The following is a 22,712-nucleotide window of genomic DNA, read 5'->3' on the forward strand; positions in this document are numbered from 1 at the left end:
CCTGGATCATTTTTATTAAGTACTGTACATACTTGGAATACAAAACATTGTGGTCCTTTCTATTGAATTTCTTCTCTTTACATTTCTGCCAGCAGTACTTTGATTATACTGACCCGTATTTAACAGCACCTTAGAAAGAGTAGAATTTCAAATTGGAAAAGAGGAAAAACTGGTGATTGTCAGAAACAGGGAAATACTAAGAATGCCTATGAAATTTTATGAAATGCACACAAAAAATAATATAAGTAAAAATTTCATTATTCAGTACCAGTTGAGATACTTGCTACAGTACTTTTTACAATCAAGTAGTTAGACAGTGTTCTACTGCCAGCAACAAAAATATGAAAATCATATTAATGCTTGTGCAGCTGCTCATAGCAGTTGAGAGGCAATTGAATAGAAAAAGGCTTACTAGGTACCAAATAAAAAATTGCTACCCAATTATTCACAAAACATTTGTCAAGCACAAGTTATATTGAATCTGCAAATAGATGGTAAAAATTAAAAAAAAAACATTAAAAAACCACAAGATCACATATTACCAGGCAAGAGATCAGCTGGGCATTGAATCCCATGTAAACAAAGCTGACAACAGTAAAGTGTCTCCATAGTATAAAATGAATGTTATTTCCAAAAGAAAAAAAAAACACTAAAATTCACACCTTCTTATAATTTTCAATACATAAGTTCTAAGCCATTTCCATTCTCATTTTAGCTGGTTAGCTGTACTCATCCTTTGACTGGAAATGTGGCAAGGTCTCTTCCACTTCAATTAGAACACTGAATTTCAGATTTTGCCTTGAGAAAAGAAGACTCAGGATGTTCCCCTTAACAGGAAAAGCTCAGACATGTCACAATGCACTTTATCTCCACAGGTTTGAAGCATGAAGGTTCTCACTGCGAGTGGGAGGCACAGCTGCTGTAAACTGAACATCTGCTCAATTTGGTTTGAACGTCAAGCACCGACATGGCTGGGTTCATTTTTCAAATAAAGAATGCCCCTGCTTCTTTCCATTCTGTACTAAATGAAAATTCTTGCATCACATGAAAAAGTTGGTTTTTTGCCTCTTACACAGTTGTGTTCATGGCTAGAGAGCATTTAGCCATCAGCTTTAGCATAAAATATCATTTCAAAGTATTATACTCTTATTGTTTCTTCACTGCTATTAATATTAATTTCAACTAATTTGAACAAATCTTAATATAATTTCCTTACAAAATTGGAAGCAACACACTTAAGATGAAAATCAAGATTTAAGGATTATAATAAAGCTTATTAAAATGAGATTAAATGCAAGTTCATTTGAAAAAACATGCATCAAGTACATAAATACACATGAAAACATCATGAGTACAACAATTAAATATAATTCACAGCTTAATGAGTGTCAGACAAAGCAGAATTTTCTTCCCAGCTTAAAAAAATTAGTTATCTTTGCAGTGTTCAGCCCATTAATCAGAACTTCTGTAATACATAAAGAATACCAAGATTATCAACAGTCACATATACTTTGAAATCAGGGGACACATGTATTGACTTGAGGTTTGTTCCATTTGTGTAGAAGGTTTGTAAGGATTCTCCAGTAGTTACATTCCACCACTAAGAAAAATAATAACACCGCATTTTCAGTTATGTGAAGGAATCTTAGAATAAAATCTATTAACAGGCTTAGCATGGCTAGTCCAGTTGACTGCTTTCACCAAAGAGGCAGAATTAAAAATAAAAATATAAACAAGCTTATGCAGAATAAGTTTAGGACTAATTACTAAAGGTATAAGGCTTTCAGATGAAAAGAAACTTCAAAAAGAGTGAAGCTGTCAAATTTCAAGAAAACATACAAAACAATAAATTCAGGTACTGCCCCTTACCCCATCACAAAATGCAATCAATAAATTGCAATATGTCCAAACTTTTTAAAATTATGTGTTGTCATATAACCAAATGAATACATGAAACACATTGCCAGATAAATGAAACTATAGCTGAATTTAAAAACTTAGCTAGACACACAATAGGATTGATCACGTAAAATTTTGAAGCCATTTGCAGTTTTTTTAGTAGGACTGACCTCTTTTTCAGTGAGATTACAATTATTATTTTTTGGAATATGCAGTAAGCACTAATAACAAAGAAACAAAGAAACCTTCAACCATTAGTTTACCATAGTCTGAAATTTCACATTTCTCAAAAAAACTGTAGACCAATGCAAAATTGGACCTAACACAATCCAGCACAAAGCTGCTATTCCATTGTGCCAGTAAGAAGTCTACCTCTATTCCTGCAGCATTTCAGTGCAGCAGAAAAATATCTTAACAGATTACCTTCAGCTTTGATCACACTGAAAAGCAGATGGTATTACTACCTTTTAGCTTACCCATCTCATGAAATATGTAACCTTATAGTTGTGTGCAAAGTACAGATTTGCAACTTAGAAAATTCAACTCTTTGTTACATGGTTACTGTCTTCAAAGAATTAGTCTGATGGCATGTCTAACTGCTAGGCACTGACCAACAATCAGCTAAACTCCATCCCTCTGAGGTGAGAGCTTTGCCACCTGTCATTTCGCACACACACACACACCACACACCTTTCTAATAACAGGTATTGGCTACCACAAGGAAAAAAAAAGATGCAAAAACTGATGAGAAATTTAAAATTACGAAAAACCCATTCACAGACTGAAAAAAGGCCATCTCTTCCCCTTCCCCAAAAAAATATGCCCAGTAGATGCCTGAACCAATGAAAGACTGATGAAAACACTGATTTCCTCCAAAATGTCTTTCAAAGACAAATTGCAGAAAAATCATCACTCGCAATTTCTTCTGAATTTCTACTTACGACAAAATTGAAAAAAAATAAAAAAAGCTGATATAGAGCATTTTTCTACTCATTATACAGAACACAATTGGTGTCAAAATTGAGTGGATATCAAGACAGACAAAAATGACCAGGATCTTTAAAATTAAAGATATTAGGAAAGGACATTGTAAATGAAAACCTGAAGTCAATAAAAATGGAACATACCGAGTTTGAAAATGAATCTGAATTCTTAAAAGACTTTTTCAGGGGACTTGCAGATATGAGAAGAATTGAAAAGTGCTAGACTCTCACAAAAATGAAGAAGCTTTGTGTTAAGTAATTCAATAAACAAACCTGAAGCATTTTATCTTAATTGTCAGAGTACTGACATTTAATTACATATGATAGGATATTTTATTATTTCAAGGCTTACCTTAAGATAGCCTCCAGATGACACAAGCATTTTACTGTCAGGAGAAAAGGAGAGGTCTGTTACCCAACCCCCATGTGTTGGTTCTCCTTCATCTACAGTGACTGGGGAGCAGAAGTGAAGTAATGCACCCGTTAAAACGTCCCAAATCTAAAGGAGAGGAAAGATTATTTATAGAAGGAAACCTAACAGGAAACAAAATGACTCAAACAAGGAAACCTGAAACATATTTTTCTGTATTAGAGGGAAAAACCAAACCCTTGCAAATATGTATTCTACTTGAAGAGGCAACATAATTTTTAAAAAATTCTCGTCTTGGAACTGTATCTTATATAGACGATTTAATCACACATGCAATTCACAGTAGAATTATTATTAAATCATGTGAATCAGTTCCTTAGCATTCATGGAACATGAATCCATCAATATGGTTACAAACTACTGCCTCACGTGGCAAACTGCTGTTTTCACCCCAATGTTCACCACAATGCCAAGGAATTACACATGCAGAACACAAACCATAAGAACTCTTCTGTCTGTGAACTGGCAATCAACCAAATTATAAAATAAACATCACGATTAGAGCAGTACCCTTATTTCTCCTTTGTCATCTCCAGTGGCCAATAGTTTGTTATTAGGAGAGAAAGTACAGCACCGCACACAGGCTTCATGGTCTTTCAATTCATGAAGAACAGACGAACTTTCAAAGCTCCATATCTAAATGGAAAACATTACAGAGGAGTGAAAAAAGACAAGTTCAAAACCAATTATGACTTCTTTCTAAAAGGCATTAGCATTAAAATCTGCATAAGACTTTCTATACATATGCATATTTGTATGTGAATTTATGTAAATATTTTATACTGTGGAGTCTGGTTTCCTTTTATTACCTGAATCACACAAGAATGCACTTGCTACGAATTACTGAACTGACTGTGTGTATCTTTCCTCGGAATACAAGTTTTAATGAAACCTATTCATTTACGAGAAAGTTTAAAGCTGTTCACAGAAATAGGATTCATCAATCACTTGAAAATTCTATTTTAAAAATCTAATGGAATGCTTTAGGAACATAATGGGGAAGCCCCAGTTCACTACTTCGTGCACCTGCCTTCTGAACCTATGAACAGAAACTTCACTGGAAGTTTCAGAAATTTTTCCTAACTTTACAAATTAAGAATGTCAGGCTATCAACAAACCAATACAGAGGAATAAACAGTGTTCTGCACAAAGCTGTGCATTAAACATGCATTTTATTTGTACAGAAGCCACTCAGCTTAACTTATATCCAAGATCAATTGCAAATGACTGCAACAGCTTTAGAAACATGATGATGGATATAGGAAATTTAAAACTAGAAATACAACAAGATAACTTGAATAATCACCAGTTACCTCAAAATTAAAAATAAAGATTGCTTTTCAGGACAAATAAGTCATCATTTTTATCTCTGTACAGAAGGTAACCAACCTTTGCAGTTTTGTCAGCAGAAGTAGATGAAAATTTACTACCATCAGGTGAAACAGCACAAGAAAGAACAGCACCTTCATGACAAGCAAAATCTTTTTCTGGGTTTCCAGTAGTGATATTCCAAACCTACCACATATACAGAAAAAACAAGTTACTTTTTAACTGCAGTAAAAAGGTTAAAACACTGGCATCTCACACAATATATAAGCAATAAAACTCAGCTAGATTGTTCTAATATGGCCAACATCTTGTTATACTCACTGGTATAGCTAAAATACAACAGTGTAGATCTTACCAAAAATAGAAAATCCAAAATTTTGTCTTAAAAGTCAGCTTACACTTTACGATCAATTCAGTAAAATGTGTGTCCACACGAAGTGCAGGAAATGCCAAATGTTACAAGAGACAGCCAAATGTGTTTGATTTTTCAATTCACAGCCTTTTGCTCACCTTAACGGTTCCATCAAATGACCAGGAGAGAAGTTTTGAATTTTCCAGAAGTCTAAAGTCCTTGATTGCTTCCTTGTGCCCTCTTAGGAGGGCACATTCGCTCAACTGCCAATTCCATACCTAATAATAAAAATCAAATACTTTTTTTTAAAATTGAAACAGTAAACATAAGAAGCATGAACTAACTTTTTGATTTTTAAGTAACAAGACTAATAACAAGTTCTTATGGTGGTGGTGATTAATTAAAATGTTAGATATTGAAGCGATCCATAATAGAGATACTAAAGATTGAGGGTGCCATAGTATTTGATGGTCAACCTATGACAGAGTTCCCTGTAATACACATATAATCTGTTTTCAAAGTGAATTTGATACTTAAAATCCACTTGTAATTTAAAAAGAAAAAGCAAATCAATAAATTTCAGGCACCTCAGTAGTTTGGTGTTTTAAACTTCTGATTATTACAACATATATAGACTTATTTCATCTGGCAGAACTCATATTATTCTTACTTAAATTAGATTTCTTTTATCTTTTTAAAGGGTATTATTTAATGAACTGCCATTTTGCTTTGCCTTTTCATAACAAAATGACACTTCTATTTTTAATTCAACTATTCACTGAAAAAGGATTAAGTGTAATTTTTTCTACAGAAGCTATTAAGCATCAATTTATTTTAAAAGGCAATGATTTAATAGTTTTCAAATGAACAGGTTTCCTGCAGCAGGGTGAACAGAAAGCAGCATGAGCAGGTGCCAGTGCTGGGGCTTTAAGCGAGGCGCTGCCCACCAGAGGGAGCTGAGGGCCAGCAGAAACGCTTCCTAAGGCAGACCCAGGAGGAGGATTCCAAGGCAGAGGATGGGCACCCAGGACTGCCTGGGAGGTTTTATTCGAAGCTGTGGGGGCTGAAGGCTCCTGAGCAGCTGGACACGTGCTCCGGCTTAGGGATCCTGTCAGCACTCTGAAGTGCTCTGCAGGGCAAACTAAGGCTCAGCAAGCTGAAGCTGAGGCACGGATCTTTACTGCAGATCTGCACCCCTGAGGTGGCCAAAAGCTAACACAGACACACCAGAATGCACCTCCGGAGCCAGCCTACCTTGCTGAGAGGCAGAGGTTCCTAATTTGAGCCCACATTAGTGCAGTCACTCTATTTCTAGCTGGTATTCAGCACTGCACTGGATGGGGTGGGCACACCAGCCTGCTCAGAGGCTTTTTACATCATTCCCCAAGGCAGTGGACGCAAGCCCACTGACAGACCTACAGCATCCCAAACCCTCATTTCAGAACTGCTGAGTCACTTTGTTTGACCATGGCTTTTTTTTCCTCTTCTCAAAGCAGTCAGTGCCTTTCTATCATCCACAGCAGTAAAAACAGAAAACCTGTAATACTCATTATCATGTAAGGCATAAATAAAGGCTACACTTTCTACAGTCCCTTTGCCCCTGGGTGGTGCAATATAAAACACAGTAGTCATTTACTGAGCTTACATTATCTATCATATAAAAGCTCCTTATTTTAAATAAGTTACAGCATTATCTTTTTAAATATTGCCCAAACCTGTATAACTGAATCATGAGCACTTGAAATGAGAGTCTGACAATCAGGTGTGAATCGACAGTGCTGCACAGATGTCCTGCAGGCCTCCCAGGACTTCAGAACCTTCCCATCTGACACCTGTAGTACCTTTACAATGAAGAATGCAGTAATTGCATTTATTTGACACACTTGAGGAAAACAAGAACATGCAAATTCTTTTTTAAGTAACATGAGATTATAAATACATAATTTTAAGTCACTGGATTGGAACAACCAAAAATTCCTATTAGCTTAGTCTGGGTAAGATGAAATTCAGAGCTGGATTATTAGCATTACCTTTAAGTTATTTTAATTTAGACATCACTCACAAATGTAAATTGAATTACTATATTGAAGACTAGTATTGTACAAAGTCATTCAAATGACATTTATTTAAAAAGAGAAAGCGTAAGGGACAGTGATCTCCTACTATTTTTAAAATCAAATTTAGAATTTAATACCTTTATTGTTCCACTCTCCTGTCCGAAAGCTGCAAATTTAAGATCTTCACTTAAGCAACAGCAGGAAATGGGGGATTCTTGGGCTGCTGTCTGCATAACAACATTGTCTGTATTTCCATTGATAAGCTGTAAGATAGGAAGTTAATTAAGTTGTTAAAATATTTTAAAATTTAAACTTAAATAAATTACAACATAGAGCTGAGAATGCCAAAGGGAACGGTTCCAACCTTTACATTTTAAGAATGAGTTACTTTCATAACTGCTTGCCTTGAAGGTCCATATAACTATCTCCTTAGAGATAGTCTGAACAGGACAAGTTTGCAGAAGGAAACTCATCACAGTATTAGAAGGCTTTTTAAAGCTTGTCTGACTACAGGAAACAGTAAATCAAAATGCTACCCCCAAATTTCAAAAACCATATAGACCAAGCTTCAGGCTCAAATTTATCTTGCCAGCCATATTAAACAGCCCATGTCAAACAGAACATAAAACACTTCAGGTGCATCCTGTAAGCATGACTTTAAACTTACTAGCACACACACTATACCAAGTCTCAACTCAGTATCACCCTAAAATCAATTCCACGGGGGGGAGAAAGAAAATCTTTAGAATACAATAATTTACAACTGAGTTTAAGTTTAAAAAGCTATCAGTGTGAAGTATTTAGAAATGAATATACTGCACATCAAAGGGTGAGCAGGACTCCAGTCCCGTGAGCCTATAAATCACAAAAGAAAAAGTTCCAAGAAAAACTTTGAGGGATGTGATAGCAGAGGTACACTGCTAAATCACAGTACACATGCAATGTGTCTTTTCAGTCAATTTCTCTTCCTGTGCAAGGGTGAAAAACCTTTTTTCTTTCTACAGTGGAGTCTTCTCTCATGACTGCATGTCTACAGGTTGTCAGTGTTGTATTTAGGGCACAGAATCTAAGCACCATCTTTCTCTAGGAAATAGTTCAAGTAAAGTTATGACAGAAATTACTCATCATGAACACAGAGGTAGATCAGGTCGACAAATTCAAATGAGACTACACTGTTACACAGCAGTTGCTACAGATGTTACAATTCAGGAGAATTAAAAACTAGCAAATGTCCTAAACTGCTCCTTAGGTGTAACTCCATTGGCTGTGCTTTCTCCCAGCTCTTCACTGAAGCAGCTGAAAATCCTATTAACTTATTTGATAGATTAAAGAATCATGATTAGAAAAAGGGTGGCGTGCATGTATCTGCTACCACAGGATAGAAAAATACACTTTGGATGTTGGTGTACATAGCACTTGGTGTGGCAGGGCCCACAGTAGTAAGAGTGTAGCCACTACTATTATTAAACACAAATCTAAGGCTATAGGCAGTGCTCACACCTCTAGCTGCCCCAATTTGGGATGATTCCTTCAGCTGTTACACAGAGCTCTGAAGCATTACATAATTTGCTATGTAACACCTGGCCTATCAAAGCTGCACACATTACACACTGCTGTGCACATCTGAGCCACTTGGAGGGCTCACAGACACCCATCATGAAGGGATAAGAGCTCTGTTCCTCTGCATCCAGACTCAGTTTCAACATCAGTGCAGAAATTTCCCCCCAAACCTCATTTTTTCACTTACTAAACCAGGCACAGTTTCTAGATATAAAAATGTTATCATACATTGAGTCATCTGCTACAGATGCAGCTGTTGAAAGCCAAGAACAAGGAAGGTTCTTCCAGTGCTTCCTCAGTTTCCTCCTGAGATTTGCAGGTAACATTCACACATACTAAAATATTGAGAAATACAGCTTACTTGTAAGTGCTTCTGATTGTAGATGGCTAAAATCATCACTTCACCATTGTGAAATACAACATCTAGTTCACTTTTCAGCACAGCATCAGAAGACTTGCACACCTTCTTTGTTTCCCAAATCTGTTGAAGAACACAGTATTTCATTAGCTTCATCAAAGAACAAGATGTAAAACATGCTGAGTAACAGCACCTGTAAACCAAAGGCTTACAAATTTGCAAGTAACACTGATTTTTTTAAAACAATGAAAATGATGGTTCTGCTGTTTTTAATACTAGGGAAACCTAAACCTGTGCAATTACTATAGTGATTCCAGCAGATGAAATGGAACTATTTTTTCCAGGCTGACTACGAGACTCCCCTGTGTTTAGAGTCATAACTGTAACATCCAAGGTTTTCTAATCTGAAGAGCAGCATTAAAATCCAATTACAAAAAATATGAAGTACAGATTTCTTACTTCAATTGCTCTCAAAATTTCAAGAATGTATGTGTTAACTTAGTAGAACAGGAAAGGTTACCTTGGTAAGATACAGTTGTACTTTCACAGGTTTTAATGAAACATTACAGTTACAGAAATCTATCCTAAATATTAACAGACAAATATACCTAACAACGGAACATATCAAGTCTGCTAGAATCCTCAAAAAGCTTCAAAATTCCCAATTTAGATAAAATGTGAAACAAAACAGAAGGTTATAGTTACTCTTGAAGTGCCACCAGACTTTAAAAAAACTTATAGAGGAAATTTAGATAAACAGAAAATAAAGCAAAAAAGCCAGCACATTTTACTGTATATGTAAATTCTTTTATAACAAATATTTATATTTACGTTGATGATAAACTTACATACAAAAGACGTAGTATATTTTTTATGTGTTTTATGCAATATATGATTTTACAATGAACAATTCCTTAAATTAATAACTTAATAATACTTATCTAAATTCAGGTATTTCAAAAAAGAAAAGTTATCTTACGCGTATTGTCTGGTCATCAGATGAAGTCAAAAATAAAGATCCATCTGGTGAAAATGTCACACAGTGAACCCAGCTCATGTGTCCTCTGCAATATGCCACTTTTGATAAAGACTTAATATTCCATAACTACAATAAAAATATGAAAGAAAAACTCAAGTGGATTTAGACTGCATTTACAGCAAAAACAGTGCAAGTACACTTAACTACTACGTCTTCTAGTATTTTCTTAATTCTTATTCTGAAATCAGATGTAACAAGAACTGTGCCTGCTTATCACATTTCAGTGGTCAGGGAAATTGAATCAGCAGCCTCTTTGACTGCTGTTATTTTAAAAGACACAGGAAAAAAAAAAATCACAGTATAAAAAAAAAAACCAAGTTCAACTTGACCATATAGATAGATTGAAAAACCAAAAGACCCCAAACAACAGCAAGGAAAAACCCCAAACCAACCCCAAACGTGATATTTGTACAGACCTACCCTAGCCATGCTAGTCTCAAAGTTATTCTAGATGTTTCCTTCCTTCTTACGTACCAGCACACAGAAGGAGAGAGGATTTGGTTTGGTTTGAGTTAAGCAATACTCCTGAGAGTGACATGAGTAGCTTTAGACACACTTAGCAGACTAGTCTAGTTTTAGATAAATGTGGGTTCCATTGCCCAAAATGAACATGTAACTTTAAAACATTGTTTCCCAGATGATATTTTAAATTTAAGAAGCAAGTGAAAATTAAAAAGAATGGAGCACACCGAAAGCCTGCTAAAATAGCTACATTTGTTTTATCTCTGCATACAAGAAACTATTAGGACAAATGTAGCATTTTAAATTGCAAGGAGTCCTTCGTGGTACATTGCAGACAATCACTCACCTCAACAGAGCAGTGAGACAAAGCAACTGCCACCAACTCATCCCCAGGACAGAAGTCGCAGTATTGGATTGTGCTGTGATGACTGACGATGACTTGAGTTAACAAACCACAGGTTTTGATATCAAAAAGCTGTGAAGACATAATTACAACAGGAACCCTGTTTGAATGATTTCACTACTGACAAATAGCTTATGTGCTCAACACTGTACATTCTTGAATTCAGAAGGTATTTCTCTTAGTCAGAAGTTTGTTGACCACGTATTTTTATTTACACACACTTGAAATCAGGCACCTTTTATCTGAAAGATCTTAGCGGCCTGGAATTTTATTTGTAATCATAATTTCTATATTGCAATGCACTACCTCCAAAAGATTACTAAAGTGAGGTACTTACCAAAAGCTTATTTTTGGCTCCCACCAAAATCATGTCACCATTTCTGGACCAAGAGCAACATTTTACTAAAACCTCCACGTCATCTGGTTGCTCATCTGCATTTTTGAAGAAATCTTTTATCTCAATACTTTTCAGTTCATTTCCTGAGCGTGCTTCCCAAAGCTGCAATAAACAGGAAACAGGCACAATCTCTTTTTGCTGATGTAGGTACAGAATACAGCAGGAGAGAGCTCCCAACTACTTCTTAAGGAAAAAGGGCAGGGAATAAATACAGCAAAAGCCCCTTGTTACTTTCCCCAGTCAACAAATAGCATTAGAATAATCACAAATCCAAATGATTTATATATTAAGAAAAAGCAGAAAAACAAATTAAGAAATAAAAACAAACCACAAAGAGGATTATGCTGTAGCAGAACCCTCTCCTTGAGTTTTTCACTCCTATCATTCCAGCCTACAATGCTGCCTCAACTTCTACTTAAAAACAGAGTAAAACTAAAAATTAACACCTGCCCTGCAACGCTATAAACAATCTACTTACCATAAGAAATCTGGTATACACCTAGCTTTGCACCTTAATTTCATTGAGGGACATGCCAAAAATCTACAGAATATTTCTGTCCCCTTCACCACATTTTTCCTTATGAACAACAGCTACAGCAATCCTTCTTTCCTGATTTAGCAACTACGTAGAAACGTAAGTGTTTTAAGAATTGCAATTCTGAAATAGCATAATTCTGTTGCAGTTAAAGGCAATAAAAATAATACTTACACTCTCAGAAAAACACAATCCTTTCAGTTCTCTTTTAGTGCATACAAGAAAATGGCACACGGAAATTGCTTTTAATGTTTATGTCTCCTGATGAGTCGTTTTCAGAGATGACAGAATTTTCAATTAACCTAAAAACTTACTGCTATTTCTGGTTAAAAAATTCTTACTCCCCCTTCAAGTTTTCTTAACAAAGTGCATTAGGGGGCAAAAATATTCAAAATGAGGCTAGTTAGAATTTATTTGCAACTACAGGCAGTCAACTTTTTTTTCCTGGTACTGGAAAAACCATGTCAAAGTCTTGCATTACAAATGGGACCAATAATCAACTGTTTCAGGATTTAATTCATTAAAAGCTGATCATGCAGACACAAAATTTTCTTATACATATTCTGCATTTGATACCAAAACCCCCCATCCATCATCAAAACAAAGGGCTGATTTAAAAATATACTCTATACCTTTACTGTTCCATCTGTCGAGCAGCTAGCAACATATTCATCATTTGGTGAAAATCTGCAGTGATTGACAGAATTTTCATGACCTATCATTGTATTTCTACAGTATTTTTTATTCAAATCCCAAACCTGTAAGAGAAATAAACATATAAATATCATCATATTCATGAATTATTCAAAGACAAAACATTCATGCTCTTCTCAAAATCATGCACTGGCAGCCAAAACACCACTTTTATTTTTTCTTAGCTTTACCCACATGCTCATGGACTGGATGCTATGACCCAGGCTACCCTACAATTTGCCTCTGTCTGGTAAGATGCATGAAAACTATTAACATCAGAATTATATAAATCTACTTAAAACTTTCTGTACATTCCTTTTCAGCTTTGTAAATTAGAATCATGTAGCTTACACACATTAACAAAAATGAAATCTCTCAAGTTAGTCTTGAACAGTCTGAATAACATCAGACCAAAGCCCTCACCTTCAAGCCCTACCAATAGAGGACTTGCCCATTCTCCTTTGCTGAGTATAAACACTCCTGCTCTGCCTTGCTGAAATCTGATTACAGTAGTCAATACTCTTAATCTGTTGCCATCTCTCTTCTACCCTCTCTTCTACCAGGCTCATTAAAAACCCCATTAATTTACAGTGTTTAGCTATATTTATACATCAATAACTACCCTGTTATGACAAACAGCATGAGAATAATCTCCACCCTTTCCACTTACTTTGATGAAAGTGTCATTTGAGCAGGTGGCTAGAAGGTACTGACCACTTCTGTTATTGAACTGGCAGCAATTAACCTGCTCAGAGTGTTCTTCGTATACACACCTACACTGGCCTGTTCTTGAATTCCAGACCTAGGCAGAATTGAAAGATGAAAAAGACTTCTAAATATATTTAAAGTAATTATTTTTAAAAATCTGTAAACTATGCTGAAATACAGATAAAGTCCTAAAACATTTCAAATAATACCTCAAAAATACTTTGAGGAGAAAGATTATATATTTAAAAAAAGAAGCAAGACACTATGAAGGGGAAGGTCATAATTCAGATTAGACTGATAATTTCTGGAACTTCAACAAGATTTTCCTACTATAATGAGGAATTAAAAATCCCAAATATTTCACAGGTAACAGAAAAGAAGCATTAAAAAAAGAATTATGGATAGACTCATCTCCTATTCATCCCATGAACAGGACTGGACTCACACATTATGTTCTAGTTAAAAAGAAACATCCAATAATACAAATGAAATAAGTGGTTAATTCTGCACATACGATGTTAACACTAAGCATCTTTTATACTATGGAACAAGTGGGGCTTTTCTGTTTGTCAGCTATTGAATTAGCCACATAATATTTAGACAATTTGAAACACTTTCAGTCTTAAGAATCTGCACTGAGTTGGTTAAACAGAAATCAGAATTATTAGTTTGAAAAAAAGAATGGCCTTTTCCTCATTCCCTTACCTTCACTTTTTTGTCACTTGAACAAGTTGCTACAAATTCTCCATCTGCAGAAAAAGCGCAACAGAGTATTTCATCATCGTGGGCATTTATCTCCAGGAGTCTCTCTCCACTTTCTGCTTTGAACACCTAAACCAAGGAACAGTAAAACCTTTTAACTTGCAGACAATTTTAAAACACATGTGTAAGTTTCTTTTATCATCTCAAACAGCCCTCTTTATGTAACCTCTTAAAAAACTCGGTTGGCTTTTGAAAGCATTCATAATTTCAGGGATAATAACATAAAGTTCTGCAAGGATGATAGAAGTTCTGAGAGAGAGTTAGTGAAAACTGATTTTTAAAAATACTTCTTTCTGCCCCCACTCTCTAAGCCAAGAGCCATGCCCTTTCACAGTATTTTTTAACAGTAACTGCAAAACACCATTAACAAAATCTAAGTTATTCTTAAAACTACAAATTCCAGTTTTATACGCATGGGATACCCATACATATGAAGTAACTACTGCAACAGAACTGATGATTGGAGGAACAAAAAACCAGAAATAGGTAGGGAAAAATTGACAGGATGACACATGTTTTAGTCTCAAGTTAGACACAGGCAACGAAAGGACAACTGGGGAAAAGTGCTACATATTAATCAATTTCCTCACATCCTGGGATTTAACTGTACAATGTGGGGTGGGCAGGGGGTGGAAATCAGGCCTCCCTTTCCATCTCAGGTTACATATTCTTAATTGTTAAAACAAACCACAAGGTGTTCTTTACAGCACTTTTCAGATTATTTTTTTATTGAACAGGAATACCAGTGACAATTAAATGGTTGGTATTTGTTCAAATAAGACCATAAATACTGAAGTAACAGGAAATCTATCTTCACAGTAAATTCTGCAAAATATCTGTTCTTAATCTAGCAATCATTTTTTAAGTACCCTCGAAAACTGAAAAGCTTAAGCTGTAATTAGAAAAAGCATGAATAAGTTCAAAGTTAAAAAATGAAAAAAGGATTACAGTTAATTTTCCTATTGTTTCTTCAATGAAAGTTTAGTTTAAGTGCAATTGCAATCCACAGATTTTTTTGGGTGTAAAATGAAGAAAAAAATAAGCAATCTGCCATGTCAATCAGTACAGAAGCCCAGCACAGCAACTGCTGCATAGCATGAGCACATTCACCAGGCATCTCCTTAAGTGGATGCCATGATCATAATACTGAACAGGCCAGCAAATAAAATAAGCAAATAAAAAACCCAGTAACAACACATGAAGTAGCCAAATGAACAGCAACTTAGTACTCAACTTCTCAAGCATCCAAAACAATACCAAAGGCTTGCAGCAAAGTTGTTCTTTTCCCTTACCTTTGGCTGTCTGGAATATGGGTACCTTACCAGGTTAGTGGCTGGCTGATTGCTAGTTTTCTTGAGAGCTGGCTGATTCCCCTCCAGGCAGACTGCTGGCAAATTTATATTAGTCACATTCCCCTCTGTCTCTTCTAATCTGCTTTCTAAGCACTTTGGGCCTGTTTCCAATTTAATACTGCCCTCAGCTTCAGGGGTTTTCTCCACCGATACGGTTCTTTTGCATTAGGGCATTTCACTAATTAAACACCATAGTGGCATAATGTCCACTACCGTCCCATATAAAGAGTAAAGCTGTACTTAAAACATCTTACTGCTCCTTGGTACTGTAGAAGGTCTACTAGGACTGGAAATAACATTTTTTTGCAAGTAAATATTAAATAAGCTGGGGTGCATTGCTGGGCTGTGACCTTTTCCATATCATTAAAAGGCATCTCATGTTCACGCATCAGGGCAGGGAGGGTGTAAGCCCTAAAATCACACCATTTAGCTCCTGAAGATAATGCTTACCATTCTAAACATGCAACTTGACATTTATGCAATAATACATCCTTTTCAATCATTTGTCTCCAATTATGATCTAGATCCAAATATTTCCACATAGCAACAGAAGAAAAGTGACAGGACTGTTTAACAAGTGTTTCTGAAATGGTACACAGCATCTCTTTTGACTCATGCATAGGTGTCTTACCTGAAGTGTTTTATCAGCTCCACATGATGCTATTCTTTGCCTATCCTTAGAAAAGCAGGCATGGTAAACTGCATCTCGGTGTGGACGAACAACCAGACGGTAGAGATTTTTCAAGGATTTTTTATTTCTACAGGGTAAGACAATTATTTAGATGAGTGCCTTTGTATTATTCAAAATCATCTCTAAGAAGATTAACACTTTTTCACACATCTTGAGCAGCAAGCTTTATAACAAACAAAACAACCAACCCACTACACCTTACCTCTCAGCCTTCATGCTGAACTAATAAAGGAAACAAAATTCCAGCATTCACTCAGAGGTTTATATTGTGCTCCAACAGTTACAGTTTAGAGATCAAGAAAGAAAACATTTTTATGATCTGAAATACACTATATCCAAACAAACTTTTTCCTGAGAATTCTTGTCTCCTGCAGGAGAACTCTTCCTTTTAAAGCATATTCAAAAACATTTGTAAATTTGTTTAGATCTTTGCAAATTTCCTTAATTTTCATGACAATGGCTCAACACTTATCACTAAATAGCTAAATAAGATCTGTGACTATCACCACTTTTCAGTCAGAGATTAGGTACAGAATCTAACACACCTTAGATGACTCTTGCCTCACTTGAACAAAAGCTTAAGAGTTAGTAGCTATCATAATCATCCTGTTTAGCCAGATGTTAATACAGAAAGCTGGCACTGTAATGAGTGACATGGCGATGAATGACCAAAACATCTCCTCTCTGTTGTGTTGATTTCAATCATGTTCTTCAGCACGCCTCCCGCATCCAAGCTGAAAACCCTGGACTAACTGGAGATTGACTCTTCTGAACGGTGCAATTTCCAAGCAGTTTTGCTAAATAAAAGAACCAAATATTCAAAGAGGAGACTAATCTGCCTGCCTCTTACTATAATAATTGCTTGACATGAAGTCCCTCTGTTTTACAAGCACCAAGAACTACAAATATCAGAAAAGAAACATCAAATGGAATCAAAGAGTTTACATGGTCAGCTGACTATTGGACAAGGCTGGGAGAATGTTTAGATCTGTATACTTTTTCCTTAAACAACTTCCAAAAATATAGGAACAGCAAAAAATTATTTAAATAGGAGAAATTTCAAGATTGTGTAGAGATTACAAAGCATTTCCCATCTCACTACTTTATAAAACTTTGTAAGTTAGCACAAGAGCTCTCCTTTTTAAAGCCAGAGTTTACTTTAAAACCTAAAAACCTACTCTACCTTATCCAATACTTGCACTACAATTCTAACTTTAAAATAAAATTATTTAAAGAAGTTTCAAGGTATTATAATTTCCTCTTTGCGTCGTTATTTAAAAGGAACAATAATTGAATACAGAAGTAAATATATTACTCAATTTATTTTTCTGTAATTATTACTAAATTGTGGCCTTGCATATCCAGGGTTCCCCTTCTCCCACAAGTTCTTGAAAATTATTACACTTTCCTTCCTCAGAGAAAAACCCCACTAGTTCTTACAAAGATCCTTTTATTACCATACATTGTATTTAGCTGTACATTAAATGATTTCCTTGTCAAGGGATCAGCGTATCAGCAGACGGACTGCAGCTACTTACATCCACTCCAAATAAAATGTTCCTGTTTCTCTCTGAGCATGTAGCTTGGCTTGTTGATACACCTCTGATGTCTCTGGCTGGCAAAGTCCCAGCTGGATAATGTCAGGAAATGGCTGCCGTCCAAGAAGGTGCCCATTTAAGGACAGAAATTCCTGGAAATTCTCACGTACTGTGCTATCCTAAATACAGAGCAGATATTTGATAACACAGATTTATCTTAGGATTTATTTCCTTGCTTTTTAAATTTTCTGTATGGGTAATATTCTTACAGAAGCCCTTAGCTCTATTTTTCTATTAAGTTCCATTAGCAAGTACATACAATAGATTGAAATATTTCATTATCCTATTCAGAAGGCACAATATCCTTATTTTTCAAACAAAGAATACTGGCAATAGAGATTTATTCAATAAGCAGTGTGAAATATCAGAAAGACTATTCCAAGTGGTCAACATAATTCTACACTTCCTCAAAAGCAGAGTACCTTATGTACCCACCACTAGGTATTGATGATTATAGTTACTGAGTTCCATGGCCAATCACTTACACATTGAAGTTAAAACAGAAACAGAAAACTGAGTTTCCTTCATTTTTATCTTCTCCAAGTTAAAGTTCAATTTAATATTGGTTTCATGCTTTGGTTTTTTAAGTTTTCTATATACCTGCCACATATTATACATCCAACAAAATGCAATTACAAAATAGAAAATTGCATTTGGAACCAACTCATCATTTACCTTTTAGTATCGTACCTTTTGATCCAGGATTGAGCTATATTCTACATATTCATGAATCAGATGAGCAGGCCCAACCAATTCTGTTTTAGCTTTAATCCAATCTAAAGAAAACATCAGATCACGGAGCTCCTACAAGAAACACAAATTTAAGTTCAGAGTGCAAGCTTCACAACAGAATCTACTTAGGGGGAAAAAGAAAAACACAAGAACTACATTAGGCATTTAATACACTTTGGTACAACTGTCCCTAGCTGAAAACTTATGCAATTTCCTGTTTCCTGCATCTTAATTGTTTAGGTATAAATTCTGTGTATAGAAGGCTAAGTTTGTTATTTTAAACTTCTCCTTAATACAGCTAGTCAGAGAGGAGTTGGAGATAACAAAGCAGTTCTTGACTTTTGCAGCACACAAGACCTGGCTTTTTAACTCTGAAAAAGCTTCTTCTAGCAAAGATCACTGCTAATAATGATTGTTGATCTTCCTAAGAAATGCTGAAACTCCTAAAACCGTGCGTAGATGATCAAGGGAGTCCTGCCATAACATCCTTTCATTCCTTCAGTGCTCTGGGTTGTATCACATCAGGCCCTATGGACTTGTGAACATTCAACTGATCCAGCCAGTCCCTTACAATTTCACACTTGTGTCTCTAAATGAAAAGTCCCTGTTCCCACACTCATGGTCGCCCAAACCAGGGGGCTGGGCAGACAAGATCTGTCAGTATTATTAAAGACCCAGGCAGAAAAAAGCATTTTTTTTGCTTTATCCCTGTTAGTTAGATGACCACCTTTAACAATTATTGGTCCAATGTTTTCTTTAGACCTCCTATAGAAAAACTGCTTAGCTACAACACTGCACAGGTTTAAAGCATATTCCAATTTAAAATCAGTAAATACCACAAGGATTAAAAGATTATCACGGTTAAACAAAGAAAAGGAACACAACCCAGCTTTATTAGTCTTCCAAAACATAGAAATCATGTCTAAATAATGAAACATAAGTGATACATATAATATAAACTCTAGAAAGCATACAGTCGTAACGAGCCAGGTTAAAGACCTCTGAGAAGCTAATTCTACAAAATGTAGAAAGGCTGCTAATAAAAACATTTCGACAACACACTGAAACTAAAGAAACTAAGATAATGAAATAAGTATGATCCAAAACACCTGTATTTGTAGCCAACATTAATTATGAAGGTTCCTATAAGACATAAATCCACAAAGTGTATTATATGATGAGTCAGATGAGCCATCTTGAAAGAAGCTCAGATGAAAAGGTTTGAGAACATGTGAAATAAAGCAATAAAAAACCAGGATCAAATGCTATTCAGTGTGTTTGAAACTGAAATTCAAGTGAAACTACTAATTATTAATCTTTCTGCATGATTTGAATCTTATACTAGCTCAGTATCTAAAGAACAGTAGTTGGCAAAAATGACAGCATTTTTTTAAGGTGCCAAGACAATCCTGGAAACAAGACTTGCCCATCTAACTCTTGATAGGGTTATTTTGCTGTTGAAATCAGATAATGAATTTTTACACACAAATCTGTATGACATAAGAGCGAAAATCTAGCCAGACTTCTGAAGAGAAAAAATTAACTATGATGAAATTCTCTGATGAAATCAATTTACTTGTATTATTATACAATAAATAAAGCTTGGGTTTTCAAAACGGTTTAGAGAAGGCTTCTTATTAAAGCTTGTTAAAAAGGAAAAGAAAAACACAAGCTATTATGGTATAAAATAGGAAGTCTTCTCAAGAACTGGTTGAAAAGCCAAGATACAAAGGGTAGAAATAAAGTAGTTTTTGTAAGGGACAGTGATTATCAGAGGACCTCCTAAAGACTATGCTGAGTGTTTACCCAGCTGGACTGAAGTCTGGGTGAAGAGAGGCTCAGCTGGGAAAAGGTCTGAAGGGAAAAGCAGAGGTAAGAATGGGTGAAAAAGGGAAGCAAAGGACACCTGTCAGAACCCACCTGCTGCATGTTGGCACCTGCCATGTGATACGCTAGGAAGTTATACCAGTACATGCAATCCTCTTGAGACAGAACAGGTGTATTAAGCTTGTAGTATTTCTTGTACTGGTTTACTATGTTTTTATGTAGCTCCTGCAATGTGAAGAAAAACACACTTTTGGCACTGAGGAATTATAAGTAGTATTATTATTACATTATAAATAGTGTTGAGGAATAATATTTCTCAATTGTAATACATTAAAAAATGAAATAAAAAAGCTTACCTCCAAAATTATACACCTAACCTAATTTATTGCTAAAGACTGCTCCAGAAACATTCTCTGGATATTGAAAGACACAAAGGCAAGCTGTTAACCTTCTTTCTCAGACTGAGATTAGCTACCAAATCTCTCTTCATCTTAAATGTCGGTAGCCAACAAAAATAGGACCCTTACATATATAGAATTAAAGCAAGTCAAAAAACTTGCCTTTTCTTCATATCTACTATTTCTGCCTTGTCCTTCAGAACTGAAACTGAGTCCAACTTACAGGTCATCTTCATCAAAGTACTGCCTTAAACTGAAAAAAAGGGAGCAAAAAGCATTTCTCTGCATTAAAGAAGAAGTTTCCTATTCTGATAGAATCTTGATGTCTTTGGAATCAACAGTGGAACATTACATCTCCTGCTGGAAACATCTGATAGAGAAATAATGGATATAGAGTTTTCTCTTAGATTAGTCTCTTAGGTGCAAATGGAATCGTCAAGAAATCCCTCCACAGTTTCAAGTTGAAAATAAATATTTTTAATTAGTCAGCCTTAAGTTAAACTTAATTTGGACCTATGCTATGAAGCTACTCAGGATAACATACAACAAAGCAACATTTTCTGAAAAATGCCCAGCTGTGGAGAGTAAAGCTGAAAGTATCAGTTGATTTGCTACCTGAAGCTGGTTGCGATTCTTCTCTGTGAGAAAGTCAAGCTGAAGATCATGTAAATAGTAATGGAACGACTTCCCATTACGATCACAGAACAACAGGGATTTGTTAACAAATTCCTGTAGTATATCTTCAACTTCTTCAGTTTCCATATCCCAAAGAATACAAAGAACCTAAGAAATATTAATGCATTAACAGAGAAGAGAATCAGAACCAAGTTGTAATATGATTTGTATGAATATTATAGAAGGATACCGAGTAACGGACAACAAAATGCACACTAACAAATACAGACACATTACAAAGAGTAATCAGTTCACTAAGTTACCAGTTCCTTCATACCAAAACACAGGAAAGACACCACAAGTTAGCCGATCTTTTGTCTATTTGTGCTGATTTATGGTGATCATAAAAGGAGACAAATTCCAAATAACAGTTTTCAAGCTTTCAATGAGCTCAACTACAATCTAATTAAAAAACAATATACAGAATGCACATGAAACTTAAACATTACAGATATGTTTACTCAGGATTATTTTAGTTTCATTACTAGCAATACAAGTCATGACACGATAATGGAACAAATCTACCCAATCTAGCAATTATAACTAAGTTATATACTGCAGAAGTTATACACGACAATTATAAATTTTAAGAATTCTTTAAGGTTTTTTTTTTGTATCTCACTAAAAATCACAAGATTTCTGCACTGCTGTTATTACCTTAGTAGGTACTTTAACATCTTTTGGGAGGATAGAGAGGTCTTTATAGTAGTCTTTGTAATTGTCATCCAGTTGCTCAACACTTATGGACATTGCTTCATCAAGGGCTTCGTAATCATAAGAGGAAGATTTTCTTATTCTTTTAAACTGCTTATTCTGCAGCTGCCTGAGATAGTATTCCCAGCGGTTAGGGAAGTCTCGTAGTAATGCACCTATCAAGGATATCACAAGAGGAGAACCTGAAGGAAAAGATTAAATCAATTTTAGAGGTCATCAAGGAACACAATCCAACAGCTGATGGTCAAGTGACTGAATCAGGTAGTATTCCCAATGCACTGATTAAATTCTTGAGGCGTGGAGGAGAGACAAAACAAGCACTCCATGTAGACATCTGCAAACTCAACAAATTTAAGCGTAATTGTGGCGCAGAGGGAAAATATGCTGAAGAAAACTACTCAAAAATCAACATGAGACTTCTGCTTAGCTTAAAAAAACCCCAAAAATATTTAACAAGCACTTGTATTTTGCTTAACATACACAGTATCAAAGGGTTTTCCCTTCTCTATTTTTAAGTCAAAATACAGAAGAAAAATACTACATTCAGTGGTGAATTGTACAACAAAGAGCAACTGGAATACCTTTGCATTCTCTTACAAGGGAGTTAGCTTGTTCTGGCAGTTCTGATATTTTCATATTCACAAATAGGGATAAAATCTCCAGGCCCTTCTCATGTGCTAGTCCACTTTCCACATGAACCTCGTACTTATTGCCTAGAAACGGAAACATGGAAAAAATTTCAACGAATGTGAAAAACC

The 22,712-nt window shown here is 35.4% G+C and overlaps 1 protein-coding gene across 2 annotated transcripts in view; it reads right to left on the bottom strand.

The window, feature by feature from the left end:
- Positions 1 to 392: 392 nt before the first annotated feature.
- Positions 393 to 22,712, bottom strand: part of APAF1 (apoptotic peptidase activating factor 1) — a gene marked incomplete at its 5' end in the record, with an annotated part of 29,163 nt that continues 6,843 nt past the window's right edge. Inside the window, 21 exons of one of the 2 annotated variants that reach the window (XM_082281113.1) lie at positions 393 to 1,600; positions 3,235 to 3,381; positions 3,823 to 3,948; positions 4,702 to 4,827; positions 5,152 to 5,271; positions 6,709 to 6,834; positions 7,188 to 7,313; positions 8,972 to 9,091; positions 9,948 to 10,073; positions 10,816 to 10,944; positions 11,210 to 11,371; positions 12,437 to 12,562; positions 13,168 to 13,299; positions 13,911 to 14,036; positions 15,951 to 16,077; positions 17,549 to 17,727; positions 18,299 to 18,412; positions 20,261 to 20,392; positions 21,181 to 21,348; positions 21,898 to 22,136; positions 22,536 to 22,667. In XM_082281113.1, coding sequence (XP_082137239.1) covers positions 1,457 to 1,600; positions 3,235 to 3,381; positions 3,823 to 3,948; positions 4,702 to 4,827; positions 5,152 to 5,271; positions 6,709 to 6,834; positions 7,188 to 7,313; positions 8,972 to 9,091; positions 9,948 to 10,073; positions 10,816 to 10,944; positions 11,210 to 11,371; positions 12,437 to 12,562; positions 13,168 to 13,299; positions 13,911 to 14,036; positions 15,951 to 16,077; positions 17,549 to 17,727; positions 18,299 to 18,412; positions 20,261 to 20,392; positions 21,181 to 21,348; positions 21,898 to 22,136; positions 22,536 to 22,667 — 2,927 coding nt within the window. In that variant the 3' untranslated portion in view covers positions 393 to 1,456. Of the gene's footprint in view, positions 1,601 to 3,234; positions 3,382 to 3,822; positions 3,949 to 4,701; positions 4,828 to 5,151; positions 5,272 to 6,708; positions 6,835 to 7,187; positions 7,314 to 8,971; positions 9,092 to 9,947; positions 10,074 to 10,815; positions 10,945 to 11,209; positions 11,372 to 12,436; positions 12,563 to 13,167; positions 13,300 to 13,910; positions 14,037 to 15,263; positions 15,352 to 15,950; positions 16,078 to 17,548; positions 17,728 to 18,298; positions 18,413 to 20,260; positions 20,393 to 21,180; positions 21,349 to 21,897; positions 22,137 to 22,535; positions 22,668 to 22,712 lie in introns of those variants that run through there. The other variant, XM_082281114.1, reaches the window with a different exon arrangement.

The sequence above is a fragment of the Coloeus monedula genome (genome assembly GCF_965178545.1).
Source record: "Coloeus monedula genome assembly, chromosome: 4".
Classification (NCBI taxonomy): Eukaryota; Metazoa; Chordata; class Aves; order Passeriformes; family Corvidae; genus Coloeus; species Coloeus monedula.